General features: G+C 44.2%; 1 protein-coding gene across 1 annotated transcript in view; it reads right to left on the bottom strand.

Moving 5' to 3' along the window:
- The window catches only part of LOC126354136 (keratin, type I cytoskeletal 9-like), a 115,924-nt gene that overhangs the window by 30,392 nt on the left and 67,384 nt on the right, over window positions 1–18,148 (bottom strand). Inside the window, exons 5-6 of the mRNA XM_050003533.1 lie at window positions 15,411–15,491; window positions 11,365–11,457 (exon numbers count right to left, since the gene is read on the bottom strand). Of these exons, the coding sequence (XP_049859490.1) occupies window positions 11,365–11,457; window positions 15,411–15,491 (174 nt within the window). The remainder of the gene's footprint in view (window positions 1–11,364; window positions 11,458–15,410; window positions 15,492–18,148) is intronic.

The raw sequence follows: 18,148 nt of genomic DNA, 5'->3' as shown, positions 1-18,148 counted from the left end.
ATTCACAAGTAGGGAATCCAATGTTGCAGACTTCCTTCTTTCCTTTCGGAGCTCTTAAGAATAGTTTATAACCATAAATACTGCAAATTAGTTACCAAAATCTTTCTTCTGATGCATTTCATCAACAGTATGTATCAAAACGAATGCAAAAATAATTTTGTTCCAGCTTTTGAAACTAAAACCACTCTAACTTTATACTCTAAGACCGTGCAATAGCTGTGTCTCTTTAAAAGGAACTGAGGAAGGTCGCATAAGAGGCAAGTAATTTGTACTATTATTGCTGGTCTGCCTGAAAAGCATAGAAGTTTCAGAAACAGAACGTAATATAAGTGAGGAAAGTAAGTGAAAGCAGAAAGTGTTTTAGTGAAGAAACCACGTCAAAAATGCGATTTAGTGGAATGACAAATATAACATGAAACGCGTCTTAGAGTTCTTTTTCTAAAGATTTCTGAAGAGTAATACACTCTGTGTGACAGTTGTACGACCACATTCGAACATGTTCTCAGCAAGCTTCAGGAGAAAGTAGGTCTCGTGTTGATTGTAACGTCTCCTTTCCTTTATATATTTGAGGCTGTTTAATCAATTCTAAGGTGGATTTGAAATGTTATTCGACATGCGATGCTGATAGTTAGTCGTCAGGCTATAAATTTACATTCGAAATAATTTGGTTATCAACATCATCCTTTGAGTCAAAGACGTGATAAAAGTACATGGAAATCCAGAAACGTATTTGCACATATTTATCCCAGTTAATGATCACAGATTTTCTGTCTGAGGTTATTACTTCCGTCATTAATAAAGGACCGAAGTGAATAGCCTGGTAAAATAAATTTGTAATCCGTAACTAGAATAAATATACATAACATTAGTTTTAATCCCAATATTGTTAGAGAGAGAAGTAGTACAAATTTCACAGGAATTTAAAGTATTGCGCAAGATATCAATAAATCGTCGGCACTCGACAACGGGTTATTACGCTAGTATCACTAAACAGTTAGGTGCCCTCATTAAATTGCAGCAAAGGAGGAGGAGAAGAAGAAGAAGAAGAGGAGAAAGAAAACGTTTTGTGCTATACAGAATGCTGCTACGTTGCAAAGCTTTAATGGAGGCTAAACACACGCACACATCATGAAAACAACACAGCCAGCGCATATCAACATGCAGAAAATTATCGTCAATTTAATCGTTGCCTCTGAATCTATCTGCATACGTAGATCGTGAATAGGAATGTGTGTTGAATACAAAACTGAAAAAGGAACACTAGGACTTAACTACAGTAACTGTCACCTGAACACAAAACATTGTATGTTTTCCCTACACAGGGAAGTCTGGTCATCATAATAAAAAAAATATAGAATTTGCACAGAAGGATTTAAGTGTCTATTTTTCTCGCTTGCTGTTTGACTGTTGAATGGTAGACAAATAGCCTGCATGTGGTTCGATGAACTCTGCGCCAGGAACTCAACTGCGAAATGTAGAGTTATCACGTCGATGTACATAAAGCAATTTTCAAGTCTGTAAGGAAATTGTAACTTGACTTTACATGTAATTTCGGAAGTAAACAAACGCATGCATCGGACACGTGCACGTTGAACTTCATCAGTGGAAATAGAAGTGTATGTTGTAAGCTTACCAAAGCGGGGAAAGAGTCTGCAGGTTACAGAATAAAACCAACAGCCCCTAATAATCGATTAATCTTTGATATAGAATCCGGTAACCATGGTAGCTAGAATATTTGCTACACTCTACAGGGGAGCAGTAGCTTTCTAAATACAGCCGACAAAAACGTTGTATTAATGACGTTACAAACGAATTATGGCGAATGAATATGGGTGAAAACCCGGCAAGCAAGTCGGCGTAGACAAAGCTGTAAAGGAAAGTAGTAAATTGCTGAAATTCATCGAGCAAGGATAGGCCTTGCACCGACGTGATACCTGAGAAGGGAACTTGTGCATTCCATGTAGTTTCGCAGGTAAACGAAAGGTTAAGATCGAGTGACAGGGAAAGAAGAAGCCTGCGATCGTGACAGTGTGCACGCGTTCTTTACGGAGTGGTCCTCCGGGATCGGTCCACTCCGTCAGTGCTGAGAGGTGCTGGAGAACCGGGAACAACTTTACCCCTGAGAGCGCGCCGAACAGGCCGGGAAGTAATTGCAGCAGCGCACCAACGTCGCTGCCGCCGCCTGCACCGCCGCCCTGAGGAAAACCGAGGTGAGTAATGCCGCCGCGCCAGTACGCTCTCCTGTGTGTTGACAAGTGAGTAATAATGGGTATTTACCCCTGAGAGGGAGCCCAGAAGCCCCGGCAGCAGAGGCAGTAGGCTGCTAATGTCGCTGCCGCCGCCCCCCTGGCCGCCCTGCGGGTCACACCGTCAGTTTCACAAGCGCTGTTGGCATACTTGTCAAATACACGTCAGTCTTCATACAGACACAAGTGTTAAAAAGGCATCGTTACCCCTGATAGAGATCCCAGCAGTCCCGGTAGCAGAGGTAGGAGGCTACTGATGTCGCTGCCGCCGCCACCCTCTCCGCCCTGTGGATAATACTGTGAGTGTCAGGGTCACTGTTGATAGGTGACTAAAGTTATACGTGTACGTGTGGTGCAGAGGACAACTTTACCCCAGAAAGAGCTCCCAGGAGGCCAGGAAGAAGCTGTAGGATGCTGCCGCTGTCACTGCCACCTCCGGATTGGTCCCCCTGTATAGCACGTGTATAATTAAGCACTCTTTCCTTCTCCTCGTCAGTAGACGTAACAGTGATGTAACGAATCTCGTCACTTTAAAGTGGCTTATAAACTGTAAAATAAACGAAAGGACTCTATCACTAAGCGTAAACGTAGGACAAAAAAATCTGTCACGGGAGACGTAATGCAAACTGCCGTGGCTCCATAGACAGCAGGCGCCAACGGCACCCCACACGACTTCCAAGTCGTTTGGGTTACCGCAGGCTCCGCCACTACGGAAACGTCGCCGCGGGAACTCTGAACTCTGGAAATCCGCAGCCCGACCAACGAGTTTCTGTGGACTCTGCCTCCACCTTCATGGACAGCACGCCACCTCCTCACTCTGGACTTGTGATCGGTGACATGCTGCCAAGGACTTAATAATTTTCACTATTTTGTTTTCATCACCGACAAGATAGTGCCAAGACTTTGTGTTTCTGTCCTTGCCGGACTTGGAACTTTTCAGTACCGTTTGATCGCCGGTACTTCTCCAGTGAATGACTGCAGTGAGATAGTTTGAAAGCGTTTTGTTTCCGCGACCTGAGCTAGGGTGCGGACTTTGTTTTCAGAACCAAGAAATAGGGATTTTGGTTTTTCACTGAACTTCATTAAAATTTCAAGATTTCCCTCATATTGCAAGATTATAGTGATTAATTCCACTTGTTAAAGAATTTAATTATTTACTTCTGTGTTTCAAGAACTTGTGTTTGCCATTGGAGAACTATTATTTTCTAGCTAGTTTACGGCAGGATTTTGTTTAATTTCTTATTTGAAGGAATTTTACTTCCATAATATATTGAGGATTTTGTTAAAGTTGTTTTTCAGATATAAACTTGTGTTACAGTGACTAGGTAACTAGTGTCTATCTCGGTGGAACCAGATGTATCACAAACATCGTCTAAAGCCAAATATAGCCCTCATAATCGCGTGAATTTGGCGGAAAACAGATTCCATTACTCTCTTAGAGTGTATCATATACGGCTGAATCCACTCACTGATGACTAGACACCGTAGAGCTGACAAAGTGCGTGTATGTTGGTTACTACATTTCATCTCCAGTTGAAATTACTCCCAAACATATTTTATGGGATTAAGAAGGTACTGGGGCCAGAGTGTATGGGGTGCAGCCTAGGCTAGAAAGCGCCATCTCGCTAGGGAAGTTGGTTATGGTGTTCCATAAGGAGATATTCGCTCTCAGAGTGAGCGCGGAGGAGAATCTATATACGAGCTACAAAGTTCGTAGCACCTACATTCTTTGTGACAGCTAAGCAGCTCTGAAATCTCGGTCAGCCACTGTAACGAGATCAAAGATCGCCACAGATTGTAATGAGTCCATTGAGAGGTAGACGACAACAATATGGTAAACCTGCAGCCGATAGTTGGAGACGCTGATATTACTGTTAAAGAACAACCTGATAAGGCTAGTCAGTTCATGGGCAATGACCTCATTTGGTGGACCAGAAACTTTACTATCCCTAAGGTGGTGATGAAATGTGAACTGTGTAGCTGAATCTTAGGAGACGACGCAGTACTTTCGTCTAAGACCCAGAAACAAATCAGGCAAGCAAATGATGTCGAAATCATGTTTAAAGAGAAGTTCTGTAAGACTAGGCTTGAACGGGGGAAGATTAAATTCATGGCAGGATTAATGACTGGCCATGGAAACTTCAAGAGACATCTGTACTGGATAGATACAAAAAAAGAAGCACTAAAGTTTGACCATGTAGCGTGTGAGAGGAAACCGCACCACATTTAATCTTCTAATGTGATGTATTGGTGGCCAAAAGACACAGAAAAATGGGTCAGCTTTCTTTAAGAGATTGTGGTCAACAAAGACCTAGTAAAGGGTCTTCTACTACTTTTCAGTGTTATTAGCCGGCTTTACTAGAATGACAGGGAGATATACCACACAATAAACTCAGTTTCGTCATGGGCAGGAGAGAGCTAACGCAACAGGCTGATTGACGTGTGATAGGGTACCTGAATCTACGTCAGACCAGGAATATATCCGTGAATACTTGTGAACACATTTGTTGTCGTCGCGAAAGGTGGCAGTATCCACAGCATACTCAGCATGAAGATATACGAGAGAGGGTTACATCTGTCAGCGAGAAATGTGAAACAAGCACACTGTTTCATATTCACGGTTAGGTGAATGAGTGGGACCAAGCCATGCTATCAGAAAACATCTCGTTTCGAAAACATCACCGTTCGCATACCTTGGGTTAAACTTCTAACTGGAGCTGCGACACATTCGAAAGCTTTCATATTCGAAAAGAGGCAAAATTACCATTTGTCCACATATCTCCAGTCAGCTAGTGTTGTTTCTGGAGTGCAGCAAGCCATCGAGTATTCACTACGCCGGGAAATTTCAAAATGGGGTATTGAAGAGATGTACCGCTGTCTAAAGTGCATATTTGCGAGGTACCCGTCTCGAAATGTCCGCTGCGTGGCTGCTCGGGAACGAGGTGAAATGGACATGCAGTTAATGAACAGCAGCAATTTATCTATGTTTCGAAACTGATTATCGCTGTCGAATGTGACGCCTGTCAAACTACCCCCGTCGGTTAGGATCTTTACGACCACCATACTTAGGCCGCGTTACAAGGCTGCGAGTGGTGTACTGTTTTCTTGTAGAAGCACTGGATGGTTCGTTTTTGATACATTAACGAAGTTCGTTTACAGAGTCGTCATGAGCAAGTCCAGAACCAATTTTCCTTAATTCCATTCCGTTAGTCTGAGATGTCAGCCCCTCATCTTACAGCCCAGGTTCCACAACAACCGATTGGCACATATAGAACCGCTTCACCATTTACGTGTTTACGGATCAGTCCACATGACCTCATGACTCAAATGGTTTTGGTGATCTTTGCGTGAACTTCAATGTTTGACAGTGATGTTTCGCAGAAGCATCTCATTCCTTGTGTATTGTCACCATAACGTCAGACCGCCGCCTTCGAAACTACCCCGTCTTAAACTCGATGTAAGTCTGGATACATAGAATTGTAAAAAATAGATAACTTCTCTTCTGAAAATTGAATGTTTGTTCCTTATTTTGTAATTGAGTTGTATAGTTTACAATCATTAATTTGGTAACCGTCAAACGCATCATCGCTGTCTTATTTGTTTGAGATTACGTAGTCCTGTAGCCCAAACTATGCTTTATGCAGTGTAGGGCTTAATCTTTCAGGATGTTGCAAAATAATGGCAGTTTAAAGTTCTTTCAGTGGCCGTGGTGTTTTAGTGGGTGGATCCGTAGACTCTGGCCCTTCAAGCCCAGGATTCAGTCACAAGTGGGCGTTGGGACTTTTACTCGTTCCATTCCCCCTAGGACCGTCACAGGCCTGCTGATCAAGGTGTCAATCTGAGTAGCGGGGATCCTTCCTGGCGATAAAGGGCGGCCGGGACACTGGATTCAGTCGCCCCTCCCCTTTGTAGTGCTGCGGCAGGAAGAAGGGCTACACCCTACCTGGAGTCAGGCCGTAAGTTGGCCACAGCCTCAAAAAAGTATGGTATTTTAGTGCAGTTTACGAAAATGTATCATACAGCAGTATTTGAGACCGGGGCGTGAGTGTGGATACACAAAAAAGAAACAAGTGTATCTTTGGTGGAGTTTCACATGACCGCCTCGTACCAACTGTACACGATCTAGGTGCCCTACAGCGCTCTAGAGCGACTCACGTGCTCTAGCAAGGAGATGAATGATATTTTGTCCTGCGAGATTACTAGAAAATACCACAAATAAGCCGCCGGGGCGGTCTCACCCAGTTAGAAAAACATTTACCCCAGACAGACCTCCGAGCAGTCCCGGGAGGAGCTGCAGAATGCTTCCACTGTCACTTCCTCCTCCTCCGGCATCCTGTCGTCCGTCCTGAGAAGAAAGCAATTACATATAGTGATGTGTTCAATCTGTACCAAGACCTCGGCGTATGAAGGCGAGAGTTGTTTACCCCAGAACTGGAGCCCAGCAGTCCAGGGAGGAGCTGGAGAATGCCACCGCTGTCGCTGCCGCCACCAACGTCATCCGGTTTCTTGTCTGCCTAGTGGACGCACGAAATTTCTAAAGAGTAACAAACATTTGCTTTATGGTAGCAGTACGTTAGTCGTGTGTACAAGTAAACACCTTACCTGCGGTCCAGATAGAATACCGAGTACCGCAAAGACAACGCGGAGCAGGCTCCCCACTAGGACGCCCTTGGCGGACGCCTTCTCAGGATCCTACGACGCAGGACGAGAGAGAGATGTATATAGCTTCAGCCCATCTGTCTGCAGATTGCCTTCGAGGTACTACCCAAAATTTGCGAGCATATTCCAGTAAATCAGAAGACTTACCCTACCTTTGTCACCTTCGTAGCAGCCCTTTCGCAACTGTATGTAGCTCTTCGAGCGAGGTCGTATTGCTGGAAGCTGTGGTCCATGTCTGCAGGCTAATCGCGTTCAAAGTTAGTAGCGGTTCCGTTCGAAGTTCATCTGCGAAGTCGTAACACCACCTTTTGAACATCAGTTTTTATTTCAGCGAACAGGAGGAAATCGTAATGGGCTGAACCAGGTGAGCTGGATGGAAGGGAGAGAGTTGTCCCGTGGTTTTTTGCTAGGAATTCCCTAACAATGAGAGAGGCGTACACGGGATGTTCCAGAAGTAATGAGATATTATAGAGCTCAGACTTTTCGTGGACTGACCACAGCACTCAGCAACAAAGGGAGAGTGCACTAACTAATTTAAATTAATACTTTTAACATCATATTCGGGTTATTCACAAAATTATCTCTCGAGTTGATTAATTTGTTATTTATGTTGTGGTGGGCAGGAGAGCCAACACCGTGTTGCTAGAGGAGGCCGAAAGGCACGCGTTTTAGCTCACGCAGGCTGGCGTGAGGTCTGGAACAGGACAATGAAATTAGTCTTCAGAAAAACGGACGTAGCTGGTGGAATACTTAACTTTAATCCATTAGAGAAGAACGTCGGCCGTGATGGTACATGATTCACAATATCAATAAAAACTGACAATGGCGCCTCGCTAGGTCGTAGCAAATGACGTAGCTGAAGGCTATGCTAAACTATCGTCTCGGCAAATGAGAGCGTATTTTGTCAGTGAACCATCGCTAGCAAAGTCGGCTGTACAACTGGGGCGAGTGCTAGGAAGTCTCTCTAGATCTGCCGTGTGGAGGCGCTCGGTCTGCAATCATTGATAGTGGCGACACGCGGGTCCGACGTATGCTACCGGACCGCGGCCGATTTAAAGGCTACCACCTAGCAAGTGTGGTGTCTGGCGGTGACACCACAATTTAAAAAGTCATCGTAATTAATCTTCAATTATTCGCCATCAGACTCATTTTTCGCGACCATTTGTGGTCTCCATTAGCTTGCCTAACCAGCGGACTATGGGCTCTTGCGAGTGGACGAATTTTCTGGGTCCTAATTTAACTAATTCTACAATAACGAAAGTTGACGAATACTTGCAGAGGTTATACAGCCATTAGTTTCAAATTTAGTCCACGGCTACTTGCCACGGTAGAACACCATAGCGCCCACCTCTTTCGCGGAAGTCGCCACACCTTCGGCAGTCCCATTCCCCAGGGCCGCGGGCTCTGTTCTCTGCACAGAGCAGCTAACGGTAACTGCAGCGCTGGTTAGGCTGGAAATACGGCGAAAGCCAAAATTTCGCGGGCTCGGCCGCAAAAGTGACGAAAGCGCCATGTTCGTCTACTTGACAAGTTGAACTTAGGTGAGCAGATACGAAGGTCGTAAGTTACGGACCAGCCGCCATCTTCGCGTCGGTGAGCATGCTTTGAGCAGCGTTTGCCGCCACTGACCGTTCCGCTCTCGAGGTTGCAGGTAACTAAGTTCATCTACGAGTTTACATTCAGTAGCGTTCGCAGTTATGCTCCTTATCATTCAGTATCCAATAGATAGGGAGCTATTTAAGGTGACGCCGGAATAGGTGTTTGAAATGCAGTGCTCGGGCTTTCGTTGTCGTTCATACTAGTAAAAAAATTCTCCATTTTCTCTGCCCTTGCGCTCTCGTAGTCTTTAAGTCTCGACCGTCTTCATTCAGTGCCTTCCATATGACTTGTTCGTCCTACAGCGAAAAGCAATAGAACCTGGCCTTCATAAGCTTATGGTTATACTTCCGTATCAGGCTACCTCGCCACTTCTTTATGTGTTATTTGAAGAACATTTTACCAGAAGAGACATTTTCTCTTTTGTGTAGCTTCCCTCTGTTGTCCTATCTATCACATTAATTAAACACAAACTGAACCGTTGCTAGAAGAGAATTAAATCGATACCAGCCACGGTCGGGACAGCATCCGACAGGTACGTGAAGGCTAACTCTACCACTTGCAGGGAAACAGAGAAGTCGTCTGTACAAGTTATTTTTGCCATTTGTCTTCAAATTAACCTTCATTAGTATTCACGCCTTCGTCCACAGCAGCCAACAACCACTGCAGTATGACTGGGTCGTTCATTCGAAGCAAATATGTCGAGTAAATGTAGTCTCTAAAATGGATACCTCAAGATCTAAACCCACTTGTTAATCTTCGCTGCTGTGAAACACCTCTTCTCTTACACTAGTGCTCATACCACATAAGATACTCATTTTAGAGCCCAAGTTAACTAGACAACTTTTTCTTGTTTTGGTCCATACTACCACCTCACCAAATATGGAAAGCAAAAAGCTTGCTCTAGAAGAGATTTGTTTCATAGTATCTAAGATTCAGATGCGCTCTTAGCTCTTGCCGCAAGCATTTTAGTTCCTCTATTTACTAGACGTTTTCGCTTTGATTTTTCTTGTCCTATCCTTGAATACTGATCATTCCTTCTGGGACACCCAGTATCAGCCTTATAGTGATGTACTTCCGGGTATATAGCCGAGTTGTTTTTTCCGTGTCCTGCACAATATTTCGAAGACCGACTGAGTCGTCTTCTTCAGGTGCTGCTAACTTAGCTGTTATCTATAGTCGCTGCCTGGACTCAAACCAACGTTGAGTCCAGGCAGAGAATGCACATAACAAAGTTCGCAGGAACTGAGGAACACGGCTTTATCGGCCTTCGAAATATTGTGCACTAAATGTGCACCCGAAAGCACACTATTTATCAGCTATGACGAAAAAATCTGAAAAATCACAACCTGTCTTGGTTCTTTCATGTGTGGAGCCGTTTCCGTCCAACAGGTTACGCAGTCCTCTCAAAACATTGCAGTAGAACTTCTCTGTGACTGTCTGAGCACATTAAAGAAATGCCTTCTAGACAATTCCGTGAATGTAAAATAAGAAAACATTACCATTTACTTGATTTTGCTGTGAAAGTGGAGCGTTTTCTTTGGCCGCTGCGAAGGTTGGTACATTGTTACACGATCGTAACCGTGCTCTCATAATTCATAGGCAGTTATAACCCAAGAAGGAAATTTCGATCATCTCGGACCGTTTGCAGTTCAGTGTACACTTCAACCCGAATGAACACTGCAATTTCGCTACAATGCGTTGACGTGTCCCTTACGAAATTTCAGTGATTTCGCAAACATCGTGGATTTTCTGCCTTCTGTTCTTATGGATCACTCCAAGCATTTTCGCCATCGTTCCCGGACCTGTGCATGATGACAGTCGGCCCGAATGTTTGCCATGCTCCACAGCTACCTTTAAATCGCTTAAGCCACATAAATGTTCTCTCTTCGCTAAAAGCTTGCTCACCAAAAGCTTCACTTAGCTTGCGTTGGTTTTCAGATGCATTTTTGATGAGCATAAAACCAAACTTAATGTAGATCCTTACTTCCTTCAAGTCAGCTATTTCTAAATTCGCAGACACTTTAGAATGCGATGTAAAGAAATCAGTAACAACTTCAGCAAAGATGCACTCACAATGTCGACAAGTGCCAGACTGGGTGCTGAAAGAAACAGATAGACGTGCCTAGCAGCGGGCGCTTGTACAGCTAATTCTTTGGGCGCAATGTTCAAATTGTCGCCAGGGTAGCCGAGAGCGCTCGTGAGCTGCTTCCTGGTTTCGGGTAGGTGCGCCGGCCCGGATCGAATCCGCCCAGCGGATTAACGACGACGGCCGATGTGCTGGCCAGCCTGGATGTGGTTTTTTGGCGGTTTTCCACATCCTACTAGGTGAATGCTGGGTTGCTCCCCACGTCCCGCCTCAGTTACATGACTTGCAAGCATTTGAAACACATCCACACTGTTCCAGGATTTACGCTGGATGCAGACAGCTGGGGTACACTCCTTCCGTCCCGGGGGGTATGGGGTGGCGGCACGAAGGGCATCCGGCCACCCCTTAAAATTAACCATGCCAATTCCGCACTTGACTCTGCGAACAATGCGGGATAAAGGCAATAGCAAAAGGAAGGAAGAAAGAAAGACAGAAAGAATATTCAAATTCTCGTAAATTTTGGGTAGCCCTCGTACTGCTCTGTAACTGTGTGGCTCGAGCTTACCGCTGAACTGGCGCCGAAGAGACCGACGACGAGCTGCAAGATACTCCCGCTGTCGCTGCCGCTGCCGCCGCCGTCCCTGCCGCCTGCTTTACTGTCTCCCTGGGGATTAGTGGGGTTAGTAGCCGACTCTACTGATAGTACTGGTAGTAGCGCAGTTATCTTACACTGTACACTAAGAGCAGCAAAAGCGCTAGCTAGCTGTTAGTTACCCCAGAGCTGGCGCCCAGTAGGCCCGGGAGTAGCTGCAGGATGGATCCACTGTCGCTGCCGCCGCCGCCTCCGGACGCGTCGTCGCCCCCGCTCTGGGAATAGGGGTTGCTGAGATCAGCCACGAGGTGTCGCTCGTGCCACAACGAGGGAAACACACTGAACAGTGATTGCCCTGGTCCCTACTTGTGTGGCACCCTTCACGTACTAGTACAGAGAGTGTGTACTATCATCCCAGATGGTTTGACTTTGAAGAGTGATCACGCAGTCCTGGTTCCAAACGTAACAGCCTTTTTCAGTATGAAGTATCACACTTCACCTTCCAGCTAGGTAGAAGAACCATTCCCACTTTCGTTGTGATCTAACATTCTCAACAAGCAAGCATAAATTGGCAACATCTGTCGTTACTCGCGAGTTTCCTATTCATAAGGGTCCTTCTCTGGAACCCTTATTAAAGCTCTTAAGTGTTTCCCACATGTGTTCCTTTCCTTTTCAGTCCTGAAGCATACTCAGTGGCCTGAAATACAAAACTGCATTTTCAACGTGCGCTTTCTAACTTGAACGTTAAGCGTGACGAATCAATGCTCCCAGCTTCAGAAGTAGGCAACTTCCACCGATAAGACATGACCTACATCAATACAGCTCCTAGGTGTCTCACATTAGATGGATAAAAAACAATCGTAAGATAAAGAGAGTTGAATATATAAGAGAAGGAACAGAAACTGCTCTGGTGGAAAGAGTGTCCATGTGAACATCAATTAAGAATATGAACTTAGCACACACACTCACAAGTTGTATATACTACAAGAAGAATCTTTTCAAGAAGCAAAATTAAGACATACCAGACAGTGATGCAACCTGAGAAGACACATCAGAAAGCATGACCTTTACACTAACAGGATTGATTTATAAGTTATAATGTCAGCAAAACATACTCAGAAGGAATTGGAGCAGTGAATGACAGGAGAAAGTTCGAATGAACAGATAAGGGGTCATCGTTAAGCGTCTGTAGGAGGATACAAGATGGCTTGGACAGAATTTATTGTTGGGATGATGAACGCGAGTTTGATCTAACTGTAGAAAAATGTAAGTTAAGGAAGATGAGTATAAAAAAACAAACCTGTAACGTTTGGATACAGCATTATCATTGTGCTGTTTGACACAGTCATGTCAATTAAATATGTAGGCAAAACACTGCAAAGCGGTATGAAATTTAACGAGCACCAAAGGACGATAGTAGGGAAGCTGAACGGTCGACGTCGGTTTATTGGAAGAATTACAGGGAAGTTTAGCAGATCTGTAAAGGAGACTGCTCGTAGAACAGTAGTGCGACCCATTCTTGACTACTGCTCGAGAGTGTGAGATCTACACCAGGTCTGATTAAAGGAAGACATCGAAGCAATTCAGAGGAGTACTGCTACGAATATTTGTTGCCGGCTGTTTCAGTAAGCACGTGAAAACCTACTGAGAAAATTTAGATAGGGGAATTTGAGGTTGACTGCAGAACCATTTTACTGTCGCCAACGTACATTTCGCGTAATGACCACAAAGATAAGATGAAAGAAATTGGGGCTCGTACGGAGTTATATACACAATCGTTCTTCCCCTGCTCCATCTGCGAGCATAAGAGGAAAGGAAATAAGTGGTAGTGTTACAAGATACCCTCCACCATGTGCGGTACTGTGGCTTGCGATGTAGGTATGTAGTAGTAGACGTAAGGGAGATAGCTTCTTGTGAAATTGAAAACACTCTACACCCTAAGGTACAAAAAGATCACGAAGAAATGAGAACACGAAGAGATTAGCACCAGAGCAATATTCAGGCAGTAAATTTTGAGAGACGTAGGTTCCCTGAAGAGAATGTCAGCGAGGATGAAAACAGACAGAATAGTGAAGAAGTTTGAAAGGTTGAGAATGAAACAATACTAAACAAGGATAAAGACCGGAAGAAAAACAGATAATCCAATGAATGTGGTCCACAGAGGGCCAGGAGGCTAGGAGAATAGATATATGATAACATTTTGGGAATACGTTTCGTTCCATAGTTAAGGCGCTACTCTTTACACGTACGTCAAGATAACTTTTGGCGCATGTGCACCTGGGATTATTAAATGTTATTAGTACCAAGCTATAAATGGTGTAAGGACAACACTTAAAAGTTTTTTTTATTTAGTCATAGTTCCGGGCCCATAAAAAGACCGCAAAATTTGTGTCGGTGACTGAAGAATTGAGAAAAAACACTAATGATCCGATTTCCTATGTGTAAACGTTTTACATTTATAATTTGAACTAATGCATCAAGACCCATGAAATTCCATAGCCAGTCCTCATTACTAAATCTTAAACCACAAATTAATTTCACACGGAGCGTATGAATGAATTATAGGCAACAAAATTTGCAGATGTACGCTGTAGAGTTCCTACGCCCTGCCTAGTCTCAGGGGCATAACCAATAATAAGAGACGGCTAAAGTCACCAGGAACTATCAGCAAAAGTTTTCCCCTTGAAGTGATCTACCATCTCTGCATCTTTTATAAAAAAGACATTGAAACAGCCCGTATAAGCATTGAAATTCATGGTGAAAACGTTCAGCACCTTTTCTTTTGCGCAGTGCTAGTAGTTTCAGTCACAGACCATTCTAAAGCTTAGATGCATAAATGGCAGGAATGTTATATCATGATGTAAACGATTACAAGTTGCTGTTGCAAACCAACCATAGTCAATAAAATTATCAGCAACATAATAATATTGTACCGAGAAGTTGTCACCGGAAGGCTTATTCATATCTTAAGTCAATAGTAGTTGTTGACTTTCGATGTTAATAAACCCTCTGGTGACCACTTCTCTGTACAATCATTATATCGCTAACATTTTTATTGACTATGGTTACTCTGCCACAGCAACTTGTAAATGCTTACATCATGGTATAACATTACTGACATTTAGGCGTGTTAAGCTTGAGAATAGTCTGTAACGGGATCCAGTAGCACTGTGCAAAATAAAAGTCATCTGAAGGTTTTCACCATGAATTTCAAGGATTATTTAGCAGTTGATTTTCGCCATGTATATTCATACATAAGCGAAATAGAGACGGATGTGGAATTATTCCTGACGCTGTAAGACTTGTCATATTATCGTATTCCTTAACGTAATTAGCGTTTTCCACAGATCCCTTTCCCTGTCGATTTTGCATTAAATCACTTCATTTGTTTTCGTTTTTCTAGTTTCCGTATCGTCCACGCTTTTCTTCGAGCAGTTTTGTACTACCATTGCACGTTCTCCAAAAATTCTCTCTCAATTTAAACTAGTACATTACTTTCAGTGAGTATATCTCTCTTTGCTTCAGCCAGCCTGTTCCTTATATTCACCGTGTTTTGCCCATCATCGATTATTTTGCTCCCAAGGTAGCATAATTCTCTTACTCCGTCTACTACACAGCCTCCATTTTTTGTAATAAGGATATCGGTATCTCATTCCTGCAACTCCCCATTATCCATGTCTTCCTTTGGCTACGTGTCAATCAATATTCCCTCCTCATTCGATGATTCATTCCTTTCGACTTCTTCTTCATTTTCACTGTGGACTGTGATGTCATCCGGGAATCTTAGCATTGCCTGAAAGTAGATGTGTGTGATCACTACAGACAACTACTGCCGTCTGCTGAGCACTACAACTGCTGACTGCGTCAGTATCATCAATACCGATCTTAACATAAACTGAAAGTTGTCAAAACATTATGAAAAAATATCGTCAAATACGGGTGTGATGGCCGCTCTTACGGTGCTTGTTCCTTCATATTTTGCACCTTCAGACTTCAAGATATTTCTTTCCGAATTATTTGTTGCACATATTCCAACCTCTGTATTTCCCACCTGCTTACACCCTCTACTTCTTCCTCCTCTACCATGGACATTATTTTCCGTTGTATTTTCATCTGTCCCTTCATCTAAATCTCCCCAAATCTGTAACAATATAAGCTTTGACTGGTCTCTGACGTCTATAGCCTGTGATATACTAACGTAAGTTTTGTGTGTGCCGAGGATAGTTACCCCTGAGCTGGAGCCGAGAAGGCTGGGCAGCAGCTGGAGGATGGAGCCACTGCCGCTGCCGCCGCCGCCGTCCGCCGAGTCCTGGCCAGGCACAGCACACAAGCTACAGGCCGCCCGCTCTACGTCTGCCCGCCTTCTGCTTGCCTGCCCTGAAGACGCCACCGGGCCGAAACGTCGTCACAATTCGACACGGCTCAATCTCTACTCTACACGCTTAGCTCTGTTCCATTCCAACCCCGTCACCCAACGGCTGAGAGCAGGTGAAATCTTTTTAACTGATTCTTATGCCTTTCCTATGATACTTGTAGTCTCGAAAATGGTAACAACTGTGAAATCGGTGATCCGAATTAAATATTTGTATCAGATTAACGGCACTATAGTGGTGAATATGATTACCACCTATTTGAAAACGAATATCTGTTTCGTATTGTTGGCACGGCAGGTCGTATACGAATATGCAAGGCAAAATCTTCCAGTACGCGTGGGTACACAAACGAGCTGTCTTTGTGGAAGCTACGAAAGCATAATGGTTACAAACTATCACTGAATTCAGCATGAAATATTGCCCTATAAGGGCCTAACAAAAAATTTCCCTTCGAAGGCCGTACAGTTCAGAATTGGTATGCCAATCAGGCTAGATCCCCGTGAGCAATGAAGCTATCATCGCACTGACGCACGGGGTTTGATAATAGGGTCACTTCAAGACCGTTTTTGTGGGCCTGAAGGTGAGACAACCACATGTAGAGACGGTTGGGCGGGTGCTCCATAGTCTTCCACTTGAGCTGATGCAACTTCTGCTGGACTCCCAGACCGAACAGCGTCCTTTGTCGAATCGGGACCAGCACGGAATCTGGCGCACCATTCCACAGGGGTGGTTTTCGACAGACATGCTGCCCCATATATAGTTTTCCTTCTCCAATGGATGTCAAACGGTGTTTGGTCTTTGGCAGCCGAGAAAATAATATCACGCTGGTCCTGTTTGCAAGCATTTGGTAATAACGTCGCATAGTTTACGTTCCCGCATTTAGCGCATGCTCGTCGGAAAGACACGAATGCCTCACTAATTCCTTTCCTACATATCGGTGCTTATATACCCGTATCGGAGTCACTTTAGCTTGCACATGTGCTCAAACTGAAACTTTTTCATGCCCCTTATAGTTAGTACAAACGTACCTGAAAGATAAAATTTGCGGTTAACTCCCCATCAAATGCGGCTCGAGCTACGCCAATGGAGCATGGCTGGGGTATGTGATAGACGCTTAATGAGGCACCGCCACATTTTTCTGCTGACGTAAGACTATACCTAACGCGCCAATATGGTCGAGCATGATCTGCTCCTTGGCCTTCAAGTTCACCTGATCTCAGTTCTCTTACTTTTCCTCTCCGGGCTTGCCTCAAATCTGAAATGTATAGCACTACCCTTAGTATTGCTGAAGACTGCAAAGAACATTATTGCGTCTGAATGCGGGGACGTCAAGTGGAACACCAACTTTAACGGTTAGATGCATACAGTAAATTACAACACGTACTATTCTGAAGTATGACGGCACAGGGTGCCCAAAAGTCCGTCAACATTTAAGTAAAGAGGTAAAAATTGACGCATATGCCAGAAATGACTTTTTTTTTGAATCATCAGTCTTCTGACTCGTTTGATATGGCCAGTCACGAATTCCTCTTGTATGCCAACTTCAGATTATCACTCACAAGCTACGACCGCCAATTATTTGTTGGATGTATTCCAATCTCTCTCTACAGTTTTTATCCTGCGTAATTCCATCTAGCACCATGGATGTTGTTCCCTGATGTCTTAAAATATATTCTATCATCCTCTCCCTTTTTATCTGTGCCGGTCGGGGTAGCCGAGCGGTTCTAGGCGCTACAGTCTGGAACCGCGGGACCGCTACGGTCGCAGGTTCGAATCCTGCCTCGGGCATGGATGTGTGTGATGTCCTTAGGTTAGTTAGGTTTAAGTAGTTCTAAGTTCTAGGCAACTGATGACCTTATAAGTTATGTCCCATAGTGCTCAGAGTCATTTGAACCATTTTGAACCTTCTTATCTGTGTCCTCCACACAGTCCTTTCCTCACCGATTCAGACGACAATCTCCTCGTTCCTTAGCTTATCAATCGACTTGATTTTCAACATTTCTGTTCCCGTTTTCCAACAGTCCATCTTTCGCTACCATACAACGCTGTGCTACAAAACTACATTCTCAGAAACTGCTTTGTCATGCCAAGGCCTACGTTTGACAATAGTAGATTTCTGTTCGCCAGGAATACCCTTTTTGTCAGTCTGGGGTTTTATTGGAATTAAAAATGAGTTCAACTGGCGAACAAACAGCGCTGGACATCAACATGCCAGCGAAGCAGCAGGAGAATCGTGTATAAAATGAGCTGAAATGAGAGAGGGGCCGCGCGGGATTAGCCGAGCGGTCTCAGGCCCTGCAGTCATGGACTGTGCGGCTGGTCCCGGCGGAGGTTCGAGTCCGCCCTCGGGCATGGGTGCGTCTGTGTGCTTGTCCTTAGGATAATTTAGGTTAAGTAGTGTGTAAGCTTAGGGACTGATGACCTTAGCAGTTAAGTCCCATAAGATTTCACACACACAGTGAGAGAGGGAGTCAGATGTCCAGCAGTAGCATCATACTGACTTTACCAGAAAAGGTATTCTTAGTAAAGATGTACTAATACAATGGAGAAGTCTCTATCGCAGCTTTATAATTCTATCACCGTAAGAAGTATA

This window comes from Schistocerca gregaria, chromosome 3, assembly GCF_023897955.1.
Source record: "Schistocerca gregaria isolate iqSchGreg1 chromosome 3, iqSchGreg1.2, whole genome shotgun sequence".
Taxonomy (NCBI): Eukaryota; Metazoa; Arthropoda; class Insecta; order Orthoptera; family Acrididae; genus Schistocerca; species Schistocerca gregaria.
The sequence above is the reverse complement of the archived record's forward strand: the minus strand, read 5'-3'. Positions and strand labels throughout refer to the sequence as shown.